Source organism: Heteronotia binoei, chromosome 9 (genome assembly GCF_032191835.1).
Source record: "Heteronotia binoei isolate CCM8104 ecotype False Entrance Well chromosome 9, APGP_CSIRO_Hbin_v1, whole genome shotgun sequence".
Taxonomy (NCBI): domain Eukaryota; kingdom Metazoa; phylum Chordata; class Lepidosauria; order Squamata; family Gekkonidae; genus Heteronotia; species Heteronotia binoei.
In genome coordinates this window covers 108,405,528-108,426,431 of record NC_083231.1, presented here as the reverse complement: position 1 = coordinate 108,426,431, position 20,904 = coordinate 108,405,528, and the positions used below count along the sequence as shown (strand labels likewise).

Genomic DNA, 20,904 nt, shown 5'->3' with positions numbered 1-20,904 from the left:
GGAAACTGGGCACTTGGCTGGAGCACTGGCCGCAGGTTGTTGCTGCAAGTGCACTACTGCCTGTGTTAGCTGCTGTACCTGGGCTTGGAGCGCAGCCAGTAGTTCTGTGGTTTCACTTGCTTCAGCATCCATCCTGTGGAGTGGGTGGTTGTCGGGTGGAAGCAATCTGTCACGGCTGGGGCCGGGTCAGGCAAAGTCCAGAGGCAGTCCGAGGTCTGTAGCCAGTAAGCAGGAGGGTCTGAGGCGCCAAATCCAAATCAGTGTACAAGTATCGCAGGTCCGGGGTCCAGAAGCCGAGGTCAGGGAGTCCAGAAGTCAAAAGCCAAAGTCAGGGAGTCAGGAACCAAAGTCAAGCCGGAGTGGATGCTAGGATGTCAGGGAGGTGACTAGTTGCTTCCACAAAGCCTCCTCCCAAAGCCCACAGCTATATAGCCCTCTGCTGGCTGTTGCCCGTTTGGGCTAATTGCTGGCTCAGGGAGGCAGCCAGGATCCTGTCATAACTCAAGCATCCTTGCTCTTAGGAGGGCCAGAATCCTCTCAGAACTCAGGGCTCAGGGAGCGTCTTGCTTGTGAGCGTGCCGCCCTCCTCCGATCCCTGAGGTCCTGCCGGAGGCGGTCACGCACACGAGCCACCCGAGAGGGCGAGGCAGGGGGGCTGGGATCTTCTCCAGCAGGAGGCAGGGGCACTGGTGCAGGTGGCAGGGGCACAGTTTCCTCGTCAGACTCAACTTCCTCTGCAGGGTCCCCAGCACCCATGACAGTAGGACTTGAACCAGTAGGTTGAAATTAAATCAGAAGAGTTTCTGGCTCAACAGTAGGAGGACTTCCTGACAGAGTGGTTCCTCAGTAGAACAGGCTTCCTCCTTGGGAGGTGGTGGGCTCTCCTTCCTTTGAGGTTTTTAAACAGAGGCTGGATGGCCATCTGACAGCAATGAAGATCCTGTGAATTTAGGGGGAGGTATCTGTGAAGTTTCTGTATTGTGCAGGTGGTTGAACTAGATGACCCTGGAGGTCCCTTCCAACTCCATGATTCTAAGCAGAGAAGTAAGCCAAAGTAAAATCTCCAGTCAACTTTTCCCATCGGTGGGTCTCTGAAACCTGAGAAAGGCCAGATCCAGGGTGGAATATCAGGGCTTTTTTTTGTAACAGGAACTCCTTTGCATATTAGGCCACACCCCCTGATGTAGCCAATCCTCCTGGAGCTTACAGTAGGCCCTGTACTAAGAGTCCTGTAAACTCTTGGAGGATTGGCTATCTCAGGGGTGTGTGGCCTAATATGCAAAGGAGTTCCCACTACTAAAAAGCCCTGTGGAAAATATTTGGAGATTTTGGGGGAGGCGCCTGGGCAGCGCAGCGTTTGGGGAGGGGAGGGATCTCAGCAGGGTACCGTGCCTTACAATCCATCCTCCAAAGCAGCCATTTTCTCTAGGGGAACTGATCTTGGTCACCTGGAGATCAATCGTAACTGCAGGAGATCTCCAGCGGTCACCTGGAGGTTGGCAACCCTAGAAGGCCTGCTCCCAAGCATTGTATTGCCCCAGAGCTGGCCTGCCCCATTGTTGTCCACCGCTCTCCCTGAAATTGTGCCTTTTAGAGGAAGATGGATAACTGCAGGCCAAGCTGGGCTTTAAAGACACTTGCGCTTCGCTACCGAACTTCCTATTGCGTAAAACCAATTAGCTCTTAAAGGATCCCAGAGGAATGCTGCTAAAAAGCCACTGCTGCTGGATGGAGTTGGCTACCACTGAGCAGGAAAGTATGCGTCGTGTACATGCTCGCCCATGTAATCTGAAACTGAGTTTCGTCTGTTCTTGATGCTAGGGCAGTGCCATGCGGACTGTTTGACCTGCTCGCGGTCTTTCGATCTCTGCGACGCCTGCCGTGATGCAAACAAATCTCTACAGAACGGAAGCTGTGTGGCCAGTTGCGGGTCTGGGTACTATCAGGATTCCGGGCTTTGCTTAGGTAAGGCCTGCCTCGTGTGATGTTGGATGTTTCCTTGCTTGGCACTTGGCAGGGGTTGTTTTGCAGAAAAATAGGTGGTGGAGCTCATTAGTATAACTCATTAGCATATGCCACCCCCCCCCCAAAAGCAACCCAATGCAAGAAAGGAGAATAATAGAATCATAGAAGAGAGCCCCAATCAAAACGCCAGCAAGCTATCCGCTGCCCAAAATCACTTAAGAAGTTGAGAAAGAGTGGCGTGGGCTTCTCCAGGAGCTAATGAGGGCTGCTGGAGGTGTGGCAAAGCCCCTGGAGGCTGGCTGGCTGCCTGCTCTCCTAATCCAGGGATTGTTATTCAACTGCACCTACTATTCAGTGAACAAGGTAGGTAGGTGGGGAGGAAGAGGGGGAACCCTCAGAAAGGTTCAGGAGCTGTGCTCCTGTGAGCTCCTGCTGAATCTGAGGCCTGGCACTTGGAGTTTCCTGTTTTGGGCAAGATGCCTCTTAGAAATAGAAAGAAATGCAGCCTGAGAATTGCTTAGGGGTACAAAAGTCTTCCTTTATTTTTACGCTGCATTTCTCTCCAAAGCATCTTGCTGGGGCTGTCAAGTTCCCACTGGGGTTGGGGGATCTCCCAGTTTGGCAGGCTCCAACCCGCCAACAGAGAGGAGGCTGCCAGGAGGGGGATCCCTGCCCCCTGAAGAGTCCCACCGCTGTGCAGTGCACGCAGCGCAATGACGGCACCCACAAGTGACATATTGCACCGGGCACGTCACGCAGGGATGCTCTAGGAAATCGTGGAAAACTATGGTTTCGTGTGGGGACGTTCTAGCAATTTGGAGGGAAACTCTATGGTTGCTTACACTGTTCTTCCCTCCTCCGTTGGATCCTCACGGCAATCCTGTGAGGTAGGCGTGACTGTAGGGTGTGACTGGTCCAAGGCCAACCAGCAGACTTCCATGAGAGAGTGGGGATTCGAACCTGGGTCTCCCAGAGCCTAGTCTTTGGATTTCCATGGGGTTGACTGGCATATCTTGTTTTATGGATGGAGTATTAGATGAACTTGGGAGTGCCCAGCCCAGCTTTAGCAGGAAACCTCCCACCCTGACTGGTGGTTTTTGCCACTGCTTAGCTGGGAGGTGGCAGAAAAAAAGGGGAGGGAGTATCAATATTGCCAATGATGTGATGATGTCACTTCCTGTCACACAGACACAGAGAAAACAGCAGCTGCACCAATCGCAGAGATAAAAAACAAGCAAAAAGCCAATGGTGCAAAAAAACCACCCCCAAATAAAGAGAATTAGTGAAGATTTCTCAATTTTAACTTGAATAATAAGTATTTTTTCCATTTGTACCATTAGCTTTTTGTCTTAATCTTTTTTTTTTTTACCAACTGGAAGTGAGGTCATTGTGTCGCCAGTGACACTGTACCATTCGGCCAATAACTCTTAACTAAAGAGCTTTGGCTGAATGCTAGAGTGTCACCTGCAACACAGTGATGTGACTCACAGTCGCGTCACCAGCAATGTCGCTATGTTGTTGGCCATGGCTTCCAGGCAACTGGTGAGTCTCCCGCCTTCTGCCAACCACATACTGGCAATCCTAATCTTTGGTTTGATCCGACAGGGCAATTCTGAATTCCTTAGACTTGATGAACATACCACTGGTGGAGGCAGAGGGGCTTACCTGCGGGAGGGCTTTACGGTTGCACAGCCTCTCATTAAACTGGGTTGCTGTCCTCCAGCAAGATCAAATTTAAATCACACCTTATTTCTTGTATATTGGAGGAGGCACTGGAAAAGCGAGATGGTAAGGGCGGCCTTAGGCCTTTCGGAGTATGATTAATCTGCGAAGAGGACAGATCTGGATGAATCTCATCAATATATATTGGCAGCAGTGAAGCTACTAGGAACATTGCTCCCCAAATGCCTATCTGCTTCCTTACATATGACTCATGAGGTTCTCTCTTGCTTCGTGATTTCAATATTCACTTGTGATGGAATGCTCATTCAAAGGAATCTTTGTGAAAATGGACTACAGGAGCTGAGCTTAAGCGGTGGCTAGTCTTGGATCGATTTCTTGTTGCTTCATCTACAGAAAATGTGTCCTTTTCAGAGCATGTTCAGAGTCCTGTTAACCAATGTTCCCTCTAAGCTGCAGTCTTGTGAGCAAAAATTCTACTTTGTGAGCTACCGGCATTAAAGTTGTGAGCTACTGCATAAATCAGGCATGTCCAACTTTGAACAGGTCGTGATATTTTTCCCGGACAAAAGTGCTGGTGATCTACCACCATGAAAATTAAGTTTCAAATTAGTTTCGAATTAGATTTTAACCCACCAAAGTTGGGTTCCACCCCGCCCCTCCCCATTTACAAAGCACCTTCTGTCATTTACTGGTAAGCAAAACAAGCAAAAACAAAACAGAGAGACGAAGATCCAGAAAGAACTGTAAACAGTTTCTCTTAAATTTTTATTGCTATAACTTTCTTTAACTGTCTTAATAACTTTCTTTAAGAAGAAGAAGAAGAAGAAGAAGAATTGCAGATCTATATCCCGCCCTTCTCCCTGAATCAGAGACTTAAAGCGGCTTACAATCTCCTATATCTTCTCCCCCCACAACAGACACCCTGTGAGGTGGGTGGGGCTGAGAGGGCTCTCACAGCAGCTGCCCTTTCAAGGACAACCTCTGCCAGAGCTATGGCTGACCCAAGGCCATTCCAGCAGGTGCAAGTGGAGGAGTGGGGAATCAAACCCGGTTCTCCCAGATAAGAGTCCACGCACTTAACCACTACACCAAACTTTAACTTTTATTGAGTAATTTGTGTTAAATGTAGGTCAAGTATTGATCCAGGCTGATCTTGTGCAATATTTAAAACTTCGCTCTTGCTAATTAGTGAGATGTCTGAGCCTGCATTTCATCCACCAGCTTTTTGAAGTTGGGTGAATATTGCGTGAGGGCCATTCTCAGGGAATCCTGGAGATGTTCATCTGTCATGTTGGAATGCTGTGTACTCTTTGTCATTTTCAGATGGGAAAATGCAGATTCACACAAATAAGTTGAACCGAAACAGGAGTGTACAGCTTCACTGCATCTTCTCAAGTTGGGAAATTTGTCTCTAGGCACTAGCTTCCAAAACGATTCTTGCTCAGCACGGGTCTTGAGAAAAATGTCATTTTTAAGGCTTACTATTTCGTTTTCAAGAGATGTTTTGTTCAATGCGTGATTTTTACTGATAGCAGCTGCAGTTTCCTTAATGTCCATATCTGCTCTGAATGGGTATGACAAGTACTCTACAACTTTTTCAATTCTTTGGAAGTCACAGAATCTTTTTTCGAATTCCTGGATAACAGAGCAGATTTCTGTCACATACTTCTCGTCCTGAAAATCAAAATTTGGATATTGTCCCAGATGCTTATTAGGAAAATGATCAAAAATGTTGTTTGCAAGGTCAGTCATCATTAGCTCAAATTTGCTCTTGTAGGATGAAACTGTACTCATCATCTTGCCAGTGCATTTGTTTTTGCCTTGTAGTTCAGTGTTCATATCACTTAGTTCACCTGTAGTCAGCGAGAAATGCCAGATCACATAACCACTCTTCATCTTACAACTCTGCTTTGTCATCTCCCCTCTCCTTCAAAAACCTTCTTATTTTATGCAGCAAAGCATGAAATCTTTGCAGAAATTTGTGCCTACTTAGCCACCTTACATCTGTGTGCAAAATGATTTCCGCTGCCCCTTCATCAAGAGTAAGATTGAAAAGCCATCTTTGAAGTGATCTTCCACGAACTGAATTTACAGTTTTGAAAGTGATGTCCATGACAGTCTTTGTATTGAGTCTCTTGCTTGCCAAAACTTGCTGGTGAATGATGCAGTGGTAAGAAAGGAAATCTGGAAAGTCATCATTCTGTCTACAGAGTCCTATGAAACCGTTAACCTCACCTGTCATTGCTCTTGTTCCATCAGTAGTAATGGAAACAAGTTTATGCAATGAAAGATTACACTTTGTCACAAAAGAATGGAAAGAGCTGAATATTTCCTGACTGGTAGTTCTCCCTTTTAAAGAAATCATTCCAAGTAGTTCTTCTTTAACACTGAAGTCTTCAAAAACCATTCGGATAAAGACTAGTAACTGAGCTATGTCTCTTATGTCTGTAGATTCATCCAGTTGGAGTGAGAAAGCAATACCAACTGAAACATCCTCCAACAATTGTTCAGTTGTTTCTCCACACATCTTTTCTGTTCGCTGCACGATGGTGTTTCTTGACAATTGTACATCTTGAACAGCAGCTATGATCTCTTTCTTATTCTTAAATCCTTCAAAAAGATTGTCTGGTGCTTCAAGAAAACAATTTTTTGACAAATTCTCCTTCATTGAAAGGTTTGCATTTCTTTGCGATCAGGCTGCTGACCTTAAAGGATGCCATGGCTTCATTGACCGAATGTGACCTTGGCTTCGCCATCAACTGTTGCTGTGCAGCCAATTTAGATTTAAGTTCTTTGAGCTTCAGTTTACAAATTTCACTTTTGGGTGGAAAATCAGCATCAAACTTATTGCTATGCAAAGCCTTATAATGATGCTCCAGATTACCCTTTTTGGGCAAGGATACAGCGGCGTTACAAAGTAGACAACAGCACTTGTCTTTCACCATGTTGAAGAAGTAGTCCATTTCCCATTCATCATGAAAGTGGTAGGTTTTGCTCTTCTTTGGAACACTCATCTTCGTTATACTGGGGCGGCTGGGGTGCTAAGTTAACACTGGCTGAATCTGGTCCAAAACTGTCACTGTCCCAAAGTATTAAAGATCAACAGGAACTGAAGACCTCTGGATGATGCCAAAACCACACATGCAGTTCTAAAAGTAAAAATAAGAATTCATCATACTGGCACCAATAATCAAATACCACCACACCAAACAATCATCAGAAAAACCCAAACATTTGTCCTGCAGACCATGAGACCAAGTGGGGCTGGTGATCTACCTCTGACCCCTCCACGATCTACTGGTAGATCTACTGGCATAAATCATTGTTCTCTGGGGCCATCCTTCCTGAGCTAAGACAAAAATGTGTGAGCTGGAGGCTAAAAATCTGTGAGCTAGCTCACACTAACTAAGCTTAGAGGGAACACTGCTGTTAACTTCCACATATCTTAAGGCAGCAACAGGGTTGGGTTTGTTCTCATTAAATTGTTAGAAATGTCACACGTTTAGGGCCGCCAAGCTCACAGTCAGGGGGGTGGGGATTCCCTGCCCCCATTCTCATTGATCTGAGTTGCAGCAGGAGAAAAATAAAATAAAATAAAACCAATTACCACGCCAATTCTGGTAAAAAACTGGAAATGGCATAGGGTAGTTCTAGGTATCACCTGAGACTCTATGGTTTTACCATAGACCTCTCAACAATTCCTAGAGCTACCTATGTTACTAATTTTTTTTTCAGGAATTGGCTTGAAGCTGCAGCCAGCATCATGCCCCCCACAGCCCTGTCTGCAGCCCTTTAGCCGATCCTGGCAACCATCTGCACAGCCTTTCCTCCAGCATTGTTGATCTTTCTACAATGCCTTAGATCTGTGATACCAGCAAGTAATTTTGCTTCGAAGCCACACTGAGGAGAGAATGGAGGGGTCCTGAGCCAGAACAGGACATCTCCTGAAAGCTGGGTTGTTACCAATTCCCCTGGCCACCATCACTGCCTCTTCCAGCCAACCCCTCTTGGCCGTGGATTAGCAACTATGGGCTTGGTCAGGAAGGCTGGATCTGACACATATGAGACTTTGTCGGGTTGGGCCATGTGTGTCATAAAATATAATGCCAGGTAGCAGAGATATAAACTTTATAAAGAACATAGACAAACACAATTAAAGGGGTTTTTAAAATAAAATTAAACATGCTTTAAACATTAGCACTCACTGGTTTTAAAGGTGCTTTCTTTGTTTCTCTCCCATGGGATCCAGGGAACTGGGCAAAGGAAGCTCTGGCTCTTTCCTCCCTTCCCCAGGGGACCAGGAGGGGAGGAGCATCAGCCAATTGAAGTAAGAGAGGCTTGGCTCAGTAGCTCTGCTGTATGGTTGAGAGAGACTGCCAAAGCAAGCTCTCCCTCCTCCTTTCCTCCCCAAGGGAGGAGCCTCAGCTAATGGAGAAAATAGAGGTTTTGCTCTGTAGCTCCTGTGTGATTGAGCAGCCTGGCAAAGCAAACTGTGATGCAGAAGGAAGCAAGAGAGGGGGAGAAGGAAGCAGAGGATAGCCAGTTGCTCGAGAGCCTGATTTGGCCCCTGGGCTAGGTAGTACTCCAAAGGGTACAGCTTGAATAAGCTATTCTGATGCTCTAACTTAGGCCATTTAAGTGTGCCATAGCATTACCAGAAATGATAATTGTAGTGATTTTTTTTTTTTTTTGTATTTGAAACTCCTCACAATATGAAGGCCCGAATGGTAGTTTTCTTAGTTTGTGCACAGAATTCAGATCTGCCCAAAGGGACTGTATTTGAGTCAAAGTTGTTGATTCCTACCTCATTTAAGAAAATCACTCTTTTCTTTTTCTCCTGCTTTGAACAGCCTGCAAGAATACGTGCTCCACCTGCACCAATGCATTCACGTGCAGTTCATGTCAAGATTCACTGCTGTTGAAGAATGGCCAGTGTGTGCAATCATGTGGGGAAGGGTTCTTCCCAGGACCCCTTCAGTGTACAGGTAATGTCTGTCTGCCTGTCTCCGCTGATATGAACTAGAACACAACTGTGAAGAGGAAGGAAGTTGGAAGCATAAGGGGAAAAATAAATACTGAAATCAGTACATTCAGTTTACTGCAGGGGTGGCCAAATTGGCTTAACGTAAGAGCCACACAGAATAGTGTCAGATGTTTGAGAACCACAAGACATGAGCATCAGATTTTGAGAGCTGCAAGACAGGAAGGTAGGAAGGAAGGAAGGAAGGAAGGAAGGAAGGAAGGAAGGAAGGAAGGAAGGAAGGAAGGAAGGAAGGAAAATAGATGGGGAGGAGAGGGAGGTAGAGATGGAAAGAAAGCAACTTTATCAAAGAATTCAGGTTTTCATGGCTGGTAACATCATTAGGGTTTGTGGAATCTTTCGGGATCAAGTCCCGTGTTCTACTGGAGAAAGTTTTCCTTCCAGACGTTTCGTTCTCAGCTGCGGAGAACATCCTCGGTGGCGTTGCAGCCGGAGCAGGCGCTCAGACCTTCTTGGCTGCTGTGCATTGAGTCAATGCACAGCAGCCAAGAAGGCCTGAGCGCCTGCTCCGGCTGCAACGCCACCGAGGATGTTCTCCGCAGCTGAGAACGAAACGTCTGGAAGGAAAACTTTCTCCAGTAGAACACGGCACTTGATCCCGAAAGATTCTACAAACCCTAAAGCAACTTTAGCTTTACGTGCATTCTCCAAGCCACTGGCTGGCTTGGCTTGGAGAAGTGATTTAAAAAGAGAAATGCCTTTTCCAAGTTGGCCAACAGGCAGTGGGGGCTTCAAGAACCACACACGTGACTCCCGAGCTGCAGTTTGGCCACCCCTGGTCTTAATGTTCATGGGACCATGTTAAGTACGTGTTATTTTTATTATAATAGAAGTTGGGATTGTATTGTATAATTTGCAAATCAACTGAATTTTACAAGCCAATTTGACATCATTTCTGGAACTTTGAAGTTTCAGCACCATCGGAGACTGTTTTAGCTATTTATTGAATTATTAAAATTGTTCTAACATATAGGGTTTTTTTTACTGTTTTTCACCGCTTTGAGAAGGGCGGTTTCGGAATTCGAATTATAAATAAATAAATTCCTTTCAATCGAATATGTCATAAGCAGTGTTCCCTCTAAGCTGAGTTAGCGTGAGCTAGCTCACAGATTTTGAGCCTCTAGCACACACTTTTCTGTCTTAGCTCAGGAAAAATGGCCCCAGAGCACAGCCCACAACCTTGATACCAGTAGCTCACAAAGTAGAATTTTTGCTCACAAGACGCTGCAGCGTAGAGGGAACATTGGTCATAAGAACACAAGAGAAGCCATGTTGGATCAGGTCAGTGGCCTATGCAGTCTAACACTCTGTATCACACAGTGGCAAAAAACCCCCAAGTGACATCAAGAGGTCCACCAGTGGGCTAGAAGCCCTTCCACTGTGCCTCCCCACCCCCAAGCACAAGAATACAGAGCATCACTGCACCAGACAGAGAGTTCTAACAATAAGCTGAGGCTAATAGCCACTGATAGACCTCTGCTCCATATGCTTATCCAGTCCCCTCTTTTTTTTTTTTTTTTTTTTTTTTTTTTTTTTTTTACTGGGAAATCACAGTGATTGCTGGACCACAGACTGAATCCAGGGAGCCAGATCATCTTTTTTTTTTTTTTTTTTTTTTTTGGTCCAAAAACTTTTTTATTGAATTTAATAAACATACAAATAAAGCAATCAATGACTGTATCTGCAATCATTCTTTGTGTATAAGCATAGCATACCAGCAGAACACAAAATATATATATATATACAAAATACAAACAAAACAACACATACATACATTCACACACACATACAAAATTGGCAGCTGAATTAAAAAAATAAATACTCTGTCCATATATTAATTACATCAAATTAATAATGTCATAATATCTACCAGGTATACATGTACGCATCTGATCTACAGGACCAAAAGAAAATTTAAGAAATGGAAGCCACTTGTACATCAGAGATTCGTTACTTTCTGAATTGTTTATATTGCATAAACTATCTGCTATCTTGTCCATCGCATAGACCTCCCAGATTTTAGCATACCAGGCTTTAACTGGAGGAATATTGGGAGATTTCCAAAATTGGGCTAACACCATTTTAGCAGCAGCTAGTAAAAGGGATATCAGGGATTTATTGAGAGAAGTAATAGAAATATCTTTCCAACAGTCAAGCAAAATGAGTTCCAATCTTAAGGGTAAACTATAGCCCGTGATATCCTTGATTTTTGCCACAATTACTGCCCAAAACGACTGCACCCTCGGGCAAGACCACCAGCAGTGTGTAAATGTGCCCACCTCTCCACAATTTTTCCAACATTTGGAGGATTGATTTATCGCCATATGGCTTAATCTCTGAGGTGTTAAATACCACCGAAACAAAATTTTTTGAGTTTGTAATTGTATATTCAATGATTTTGAAACATACGAAGGAGATGACCAGATTTGTTGCCAAACATCCTCCTGAAAATTAATTGAACTATTCCTTTGCCAAATTTCTTGATAGGATAACAAATCAACAGCATCAGTGTCTAGCAAACCCTTATAAATAAATGAAATCAGTCCCTTCCGCTTTAAAAAAGGAGAATATAGCAAGTGTTCAAAGAAAGTAAGAGGTCGATTGAAATTGTATTTCTTTAAGAGTGATGTCACCAAGTTGTTAGTTTGCAAGTATTCAAACCATGGGATTTTTGTCCCACCAGTTTTCTCTTCCAAAGATTTTTTGTCGAGCATTTTTCCATTGGACAAAATATCCACAAACCTAGAAAGGTTATATTTTTTCCAAATTGGAAAAGACTTGTAAAAAAACCCCGGTTGAAACCAAGAAACATCCACAAAATGAGATAGTGAAGATATTGGAGGGGCTAAAGAGAGGCGACGTTTGTCCCAAATCTGAAAAATAGCTTTAAGAAAAAGGTTGGAGGAGATAATAGGAGGTCTATTCTTCGGAAATTCCCATAATATAGAGTGAAACGATTTGTTATTTAGATAGGTATCTTCTAGGGCCTTCCAACCTGAATTTAAGTCAGCATCATGGTATCTAATAAGACCACCTAAAATGGCAGCTTCATAAAATTTATGGAGATCCGGAAGAGCCAGACCCCCTGAGGATTTAGAACGAATAAGAGTTGCATACCCTATTCTAGACAAGCCCTTGTTCCAAATATATCTTAAGAACGAACGACGCCAACCCACAAATAAATCCTCAGGAATAAGAATAGGAATGGCTCGAAATAAAAACAGAAATTTGGGGAAAATAAAAGATTTAATAATCTGAATTTTTTCATTCCAGGGAATGAGTGAAGAATTTTTATTCTTTTGCAGGGTAAGAATGTCCTTAATCAATAAATGATGATTAACTTTAAAAATATCTCCCAATTTCAAAGGTATATTGATCCCCAAATATGTCCAATATCTATCAATTTTTTTAAAGTGATAATTAGAGTAGATGGAGTCTTGGAGCGCATCCGAAATTGTGATGGGATAAAGAATGGTTTTGGATGGGTTTACTCGAAGGCCTGATATAGAAGAAAATACAGATAATAAATCAAAGACAGCCGGTAAAGAAGACTTAGGTTTTGTAACAAAAAGCACTAGGTCATCTGCAAACAAAGACACCTTAATTTGTTTCTTTCTAATAGGGATACCAGTGATAATATTGGTATCACGGATAGCATTAGCAAGAGGTTCTATTGCGATCGCAAAAAGCAGAGGAGACAATGGGCAACCTTGCCTCGTCCCTCTGAAAAGATTAAATTCTTCAGAATCCAAATTATTAATAGAAAGAATAGCAGAAGGCGATTTATATAAAGAATGGATTATCTTCAGAAAATTCGGGCCAAAGTTCATTTTCTGCAGTAAGGTTGTAAGATAAGGAACTTCCACGGAATCAAAGGCTTTTTCAAAATCAATAGACAAGATAAAAGAAGACTCAATATTAAATTTCCGGCAGTATTGAATAACATCAAGGACCATTCTAGTATTGTCCGTTAACTCACGGTGTGGGATAAAGCCCGATTGGTCAGGATGAATGCAGTTCCCTATAAAGGTATTAAGCCTAGCCACCAGAGCTGCTGTAAAAATCTTATAATCACAATTAAGGAGCGATATCGGCCTGTATGAACTAGGGTCTAGTAAGTCTTTGTCCTTCTTTGGAAGAAGTATGATTTTTGCCTGTGACCAAGTAACAGGGAAAGAACCAGACTGTACAAACTGATTACAGGCGTCTGCCAAGATGGGAGCCAACAAAATGTTAAAAAATTTATAAAATTCTGGTATAAAGCCATCTCGGCCTGGAGATTTATTGGATTTCATAGACTTGATAGTCTCCTGTATTTCAAGTGCAGTAAAAGGTTTGTCCAAAAAGGATTTAACCTCAGGAGAGACAGGCTTAATAACTGAGTGAGTGTCTAAGAAAGATGAAATAAGGTCTGCTGATGGATGCTGGGAGGAATATAGAGACGAATAGTACTTTTTAAACACTCCTACAATATCCTTAGTGGAATGTTTCAAGGTACCAGTTTTAGAACGAATGGAAGAAATAGCCATTGAGGATACTCTCTTTTTAACCTTCCATGATAGGAGTTTAAGAGATTGAGGAGTTCGAAACCAATATTTTTGTTTTATAAAAGCCATTTGTTTTTGAATCTTGGAGACGTCAAGAGATTCTAATTTTTTTCTTTCTATAAGAAGTTTTGAATAAGTTTTTTTGCTACCAAATTTTTTAAATTTCTCTTCCAATTTGGTAATGTTAGCAACCAAATCAGATCTAATTTTTTCTTTTTCTTTTTTATACGAAGAGGCAATAGCCATAAATCTGCCACGAATTACAGCTTTAAAAGAATCCCAAACTATATGCTGGGGTACTCCACACTCCATATTGAATTGAAAAAATTCTTTAATGTCTTTTTCAATGGAATCTGTAACCGATTTCATAGACAGAAGTTTACTATCCAATCTCCAATTAAAAGAAAAAGATCTGTCAGTAACGCCTGACATATACCCTTCCAACCATGCATGATCAGACCAAATCATTGGGCCAATTTCTACTTTAGAAAAAAGATTAGAAATAGAATCTGAAACTAAAAGAAAATCTATTCTGGAATAAGTTTGATGACGAGAAGAAAAAAAGGTATAATCTCTTTCATTTGGATGTCTGCTTCTCCAAATGTCTGACAGATTATAGGATTGAAAAACTTGAGCTAAATCATTTTGGCCATTCAAATCTTTTGATTGAGACCGTTTATTGGCAGATATAGGTAGCAGGCTTTTTTGAGATCTATCTAAAGAAGGATTAACAACATAGTTGAGATCTCCTCCCAAGATAATGGGCCCTGTATGAAAGGTTTGAAGTTGTGACAACGTATCTTTAATAAATGCAATTTGCCCATCATTTGGAGCATACACCGATGCCAGAGTATAAGGGCTACCATTAAAGACCCCATTGATAAAAATATACCGACCCCTAGGGTCAATTGAGGAATTTTCAAAAGTGAATTGGACTGATTTACCTATTAGGATGGCCACACCTCTTGCTTTGGAAGACCCATAAGCTTGAAATTGATGAGCAAAAAATTTGGACTGGAAGACCCTGGGCTGGTTACCCTTAAGGTGAGTTTCTTGCAAAAAAATTATATCTGGTTTCTGACGAGAGATGGCAGAGGCAACCCGTTTTTTCTTAATTAAATTATTTAGCCCGTTACAGTTTAGAGAAAGAAATTTCAAGTGGCACTCTGCCATAATTGAAAGAGGAAAAAACCAAGGTTATCAAAATTATTACAATTTATAGCATTTAACCCAGGTGCCACCAGGATAGCTCGAGATGAATCCTGTAGATCAAATTTCAAAGGTATGAGGACAGATTTCAAATCAAAGGCTTTAAAAAACTTCCAGCTAAAACCATAATAATTCAATACAGTTATGCTGCCCATAACAAAAACAAAAAACCATAACCAACACCAGTGGTCTAGCATTAACAGACACTAGCCACTAACTCACCCTCCAACTCTGTTAACCCAAACTTGGGAAAACAACAACTACTTACTTAAAAGGTTAAATTTGAAGCGGAAGTCTTCCTTGCTGAAGACACCACACAACTAGCAACAACTACCAAATGGAGCTATTTAAAAAAAACCGAAGTTCTCCATTCTCCCTCTCTGCCAAAAATGCTTATATTTAACAATATCAACCCAGCAAAATTAAAATTTATAAACAAAATAACAGAGCCGAATGTATAGAGAGTTTTATAATGAAAGGCCACACAAAGCTGATTGAATCAAGGCTAAAATGCCTAGAAAGCTACATATAATAAAATCTGTGCCTTTTATCAACTCAGATTAGTGAATTAAAGATAAGTACAGGCAAACTAATATACCATGTGTAACAGCATCGGATCTCGATCACAAAGTTATAGTGAGACTTAAGACACTATGATAAAAATACAATGAAACTTTAAACAGAATTGTGAACACTATTAAATACTGATCTCCCCAAACACTCCCCACCAACTATCCTTCAGCCTCTTATAAGCCTATGTAGGGAGATGTGATAGTAAGGGAAACAAATTTCCAAACCCTCATAATATCATACGGCACAAACTGACACACACATACATTCCCTACCAACCCTCTGTCTCACACACTCATTTCCATTCAAGAATTCACAAAGGAAGGGAAAAGGACCTGACACTTCATTAACTCACAGTAAAAAGAAATATATTGATATAAAGCCCTGATCATACTATTCAAGTTTCTCACTCAGATCTACCCCCCCTCTCACTCTCTCTCACTCTCTCACTCACTCCCACACCCTCTCTCGTCACCCAGCCTCCCCATTCAAACACCTACTTCCACTTACTTTTTAAACCATATATTCCAAGTCACTCCACTCTTCCAATCATGCATACCCAATCAACCAAGAAGATTTCCTTTAATGAGTTGATTTAAATTAATAACTCCCTCACATTCATAACATTGCTTTCAAAAAAATATAAATAACAAGGGGGGAAAAAAAAGGGGGGGAACCCCCCAATTTCATATATAAACACTGCTTCATAAGCACCACGTAGGCAAAGCTTATAAGTCAGCAGTTTGGTAGGCAAAGCTTATATGTCAGGGGGAAAAGGACGCCAGGAATCCTCAACAACAACAACAAAAAAAAAAAAAAGGGGGGGGGGATTTCTGCATAGCAACAGTTCCAGCATTTAGCTTCTAGAAGAAACAGGCCGATCAGGACGGTTCAAAGGCACACGACGCCATCTAGTATCTGAAGTTATTGAATGAACATGTGAGGCTGCTTCCAGAAGGCCGGTGGGAACAGGAAGATTCATATCGCGGAGCATGCATAGGCCTGAGTCGAGATCTGCAGCTACAAATGACTGATCCTGCACTGTAACTTGCAGCTTGTACGAAGCAACCCATCGATATCTGATGTTTTCCCTGTTCAGGATTTCTATAATTGGCTTCAAATTTTTCCGCCTTTGCAAGGTTTCAGAAGACAAATCCTGTAGAATTTGGACGTTGTAATCTCCTAGCAGAAGAGGATTTATAGCCCGGGCTTTTTGCAGCAACTTGGATTTCACTGAGGCAGAAGAGAAACGGACTAAAATGTCCCTAGGCAACGAAGTTTTCTGTCTGCGCAATGGGCCAATTCTATATACTGTTTCCAGGGCACAGAGATCAGAGTCAGAAAAACCCAATGCCTTCGATAACCAGGAGACTATAAGAGTTTTTAAATCAGAGGGGGAGGCAGAATTCTCGGGGAGCCCACGAATTTTAACATTCCCCAATTTCAGTTGGTTCTCAAGTGCAATAATTTTATCAGTGGCCCATTCATCTCTTTTATAAAAATACTGAGAGTCCTCCTGCACAGCACTTGCCATGTTAAAAGCAGAATCTGCCGTCTCTGCCACCTTCTCTAAGGACGTTTTGAAACCCTCCAATTGAGCAGAAAGGGGCTGGATCATGGCAGATATTTTGTCAGTCATATTTTGTTCCAGTTTTTGAAAAGCCTCCATTACCTCAGAACGAAATGAAGCTAGGTCTGCTGCTGTGTTTTCCCCTCCTTCCGACGCCATCTTGCTTGCAGGGCTGCTTGCTTTTCCTGAGGCCTTAGCCTTGGGCTTTTTTGGAAAATAGTCTTTAACAGAGTTCCTTGAATTTCTTTTTGATCTGGGCTTTTGACCATCTACTGTTCCCATACTAATTAAAGAAAGAAAAGAAAACAAACAACAACGCTGGGCGCTTGCTTAAGTGGATTTGGCAGGGGTAAGTAAGGAGCTCTGCTTTCAGGCGTCCATTCCCTATGCGTGCGACGCCACGCCCCCCCAGTCCCCTCTTGAAGCTGGCTATGCTTGTAGCTGCCGCCACCTCCTGTGGCAGTGAATGTCCTGCCAGTGTGAGTCAACCTTGGGTAGCTTGTTAGAGGCGGAACAGAGTTTGAATCTCAGTTAATCCTTGAATTCTTCCATTACTATTTATACATGATGTAATTAGAAAGAGATGGATCAATTAGAGTAGCCACTGCCCCCCTCCTCAATACCAGTAGTCATGACGGGTTTATACAAAAGAATACACTATTCTTTAAAAAGAAAGAAAACCACGATTATTTCGATTCCTGCCACATCGCTCAGAGGTCAGTTACCATAATTAAAATGAAACAGAACAGAAGACGTGAAGAATTTAAATAAGCTGTGCTAGAATTAACACAAAGCAGCCAGATGGAACAACTGACAATGATCCAGAGTTTATGTGTTCAGATTATCCAGTGACGGCTGTATTTAGCCGCACTGAAAAATGTGCGTGCTTGTGTGAGACGGAGAATTCTCTATCAGCCATTCTTTTTGGCGCATGCCGTTTTCATAGTTAATACATCTTGTTAAAAGGTTATGTTTGTAAAAACTGCTATACTCAAAGTCGTTCTTTGCCGAGAAGGCCTAAATCCTGTGGACAGAGGCAAGAAAAGCACACTTTCAGAGACTGTCATTTGTAAGTTTTCCCCCCTCAGTTCTAATGCCCTAAGAATTTGAAATTTATTTTATTTTACATTATTTTTCTCCCATCAGCCATAGGAGTGGCAGTGGGAAACAAGAGATGGAGGCAGCGGATCCTTTACCTCCAGTGGGAAAATGGCAGCCCTACTAGGATTGTACCAGGGCCTTTTTTGAGCAGGAATGCACAGGAACGCAGTTCCGGCTGGCTCGGTGTCAGGGGGTGTAGCCTAATATGCAAATGAATTCCTGCTGGGCTTTTTCTACCTAAAAAGCCCTGGGTTGCACTGTTGATGTGCTGAAAATGGGGCTTGCTAGTTAGCAGTCAGCAGCGCAGGAGATGTAGCCTCAGTCTTCTAGCAAAACCAGTTGATGTTCCAACTCCCGCAGGAAATGCTTTTCAAATGCTTTATGTTTTACGTTTCCAGTGTTTCCTCCAAGGACTAGAAACCTAGTGCGATTGGCAAATTGAAAGCTGGGATTCTTGGAATGTGAGACTCAGTACAAAGTCCCAGTTTTGAGATTGTACAACGAGGAGCAAAGGACACACAGAAAAGATAGCCTTTTCCACATAGTGGAGCCGTAGTGTCCCCTGCTTACGCTCGTTATGCCCCCCCCCCCCAGCTTACCTTTGGCGTTCTTAATTGCTGAGGCTCCTGCGGTTGAGCGTGGCTATTTGTTTCATGTTATTATTACTGGTTTTGCAGTTCATTCATAGTGCATTTCATCCACATTTCGCACTCATGCATATCGGTGGGGAGAAAGTGGCTGGGAACATTTCTTCCGCGTTCCCTCTGGGGAGCTCAAGCAATTTGCTTTAGTTCTGCCTGGCTTCACTTTTCTGCATAAAAACAAAACCTGTGGAGAAAGCTTTGGGTTTTGGCATTCCTTTGTAAATCTGTTGTTTCCCACTTTCCTTACTTTGGCTGGGGGGCTGGGGGCAGGGGGGGGGAGGCTTGATGCATATGCAGGAAGGAAATGGCACCTCCCCTTGTAAAATACTGCATACAATGGACCATTTTTAAGTGGTAACTCTCCAGGTGATGCATGCAATCACATGAGAAACTACCTGTCTATAGGAGTTAGCTGTGTTGATCTGCTGTTGCAGAATAGTGAAGAGTCCAGTAGCACCTTTAAGACTTAACAGTTTTATTCTAAAATAAACTTTCGAGAAACACAGCTCTCTTCATCAGATGCATGCAACTACAGAACCCCCCCCCCCCCTCTCCTTTGGGAGAACCGGGTTTGATTCCCCCTCCTCCATTTGCAGCTGCTGAAATGGCCTTGGGTTAGCCATAGCTATTGCAGGAGTTGTCCTTGAAAGGGCAGCAGCTGTGAGAGCTCTCTCGGCCACACTCACCTCACAGGGTGTCTGTTGTGGGGAGAGGAGATATAGGAGATTGTAAGCCGTTCTGAGTCTCTGATTCAGAGAGAAGGGTGGGGTATAAATCTGCAGTCTCTTTCTTCTTTTCTAAATCAGGATGGAATGTCACTTGTGATGTGTGTGGGAGATATCCAAAGTTTTGGTCCCCCCGCCTAAATTTATGCAGTTGCCCTATCATAGCTGTGCAGTAGCATCCAGCAAGCACCTTTCATTTAAATTCCTGTGGTTCAGGTTTTGTGCATGCATTTTCGTGTGAAAGCTGGGTGTTCAGAGAACCTAATTCACATGGGATTCTGGAAGCCCCCCTGTCCCGCCCCCCGTCTTCCCATCTTGGCTGCACTGGTTCTGTATCGAGCTCCAGCAGAGGCTCCTCTCCTTAAGGAATATTTGGATCAAAATTTGAAGTCATTTGTATTTCTAAAAAAAATTATTTGAGCCAGTTTTGCCTGGGAAAAAGGGATGATATATTTATATGCCTCTTTTTAAAATTAAAAGTCCCTAGGATGGCTACTTATTTGCTTTTATTTATTTGATTTGATTTATATCCTGCCCTCCCCGCTGAAGCAAATAATAATAAAATAATAAAATATCAGTAACCACAGTTAAAAAAGCAAACAAAACAAGTGAGCAGTGGGAAGTTTTATCCCCTTTCTTGCCCAGTCACTCAACCAAATGCCTGATTTAATTTGTCCCCAGCAGGGGAGAAGGGTGGTCACCAGGTGAACATCTCTAGGGAGGAAATCCCATACCCTGGGTGCCACCAGTGAGAAGACCCTGCGTGCTCACTTGTTATTACAACTGTAGTAATTATTCAACACACTACAACAAGTTACCTATGACAGCTTCCAGAAATGCAAGGCTTTTTTTGAGCAGGAATGCAGTTCTGGCTGGCTTGATGTCAGGGGGTGTGGCCTAATATGCAAATGAGTTCCTGCTGGGCTTTTTCTGCAAAAAAAGCCTTGCAGAAATGACTGTGTAGGACATTACAAATGGTGTACTTTATGCCCATTGGATATTCTTGCACTGTGATTTGGCATCAGAGATGGCTCCACGAAGGACTTTTGTGATAACTTTGGGCCCGCGGCTGTGCACTTCCACAACAAAGGAAAAACCCGTCATTATAATGTCCACTGTGGAAGGGCTAAGCGTGAAGGACCGAGAAAGTTACTCCTGTGGAGAGCTAGAGAGTAACTTCAAATAGGCAAGGAAAGTTTGAATTTGGGGGCATTTTTAGATCAAGGGAGGAATCAGTGACTTTTGAGTCATTCTATCCAGTAAGGTTGTTTTGCTGAGAAGCTGGCAGTTCATGCTTTCTTAATCATCTCTCTTCTCTGCCGGCGTTTTTCCCAGAATGGAGATCTCAGAGTAAAGTAATTTGCTATGGAGCTTTCTTCCTTGACAGGCATTTCTCTGAAAGAGCCATAACTTCATTACAAAGGGGAAATTGGAAATCTGTAAGGAACAGTAACTTAATATTCATAGACTCCCTGAGTGACAAAAAGGTCATATGTAGGGACACAGGGAATTACATATTTTAGACACAAAGATTTTTGCTCATATCTACACTCCATCTTGTAACTAGCTCGCATCCTTTCGAGAGGCCTTCTCGGTTTTAGAAAAGGAAGGGATTACAGAAAAGTGTCTGTATTGCAGTAGACTTAAGAAATTTGCCCCGTGGTGCAGAGTGTTAAAGTTGCAGTACTGCAATCCTAAGCTCTGCTCACAACCTGAGTTCGATCCCCGGTGGAATCTGGGTTTTCAGGTAGCCGGCTCGAGGTTGACTCAGCCTTCCATCCTTCTGAGGTCAGTTAAATGAGTACCCAGCTTGCCGGGGGGAAATTGTAGATGACCGGGGAAGGCAATG

The 20,904-nt window shown here is 42.9% G+C and overlaps 1 protein-coding gene across 1 annotated transcript in view; it reads left to right on the top strand.

Moving 5' to 3' along the window:
* FRAS1 (Fraser extracellular matrix complex subunit 1) overlaps positions 1-20,904 on the top strand; it is a 523,356-nt gene that overhangs the window by 239,345 nt on the left and 263,107 nt on the right. The window contains 2 exon segments of the mRNA XM_060247149.1: positions 1,822-1,965; positions 8,499-8,633. Coding sequence (XP_060103132.1) covers positions 1,822-1,965; positions 8,499-8,633 — 279 coding nt within the window.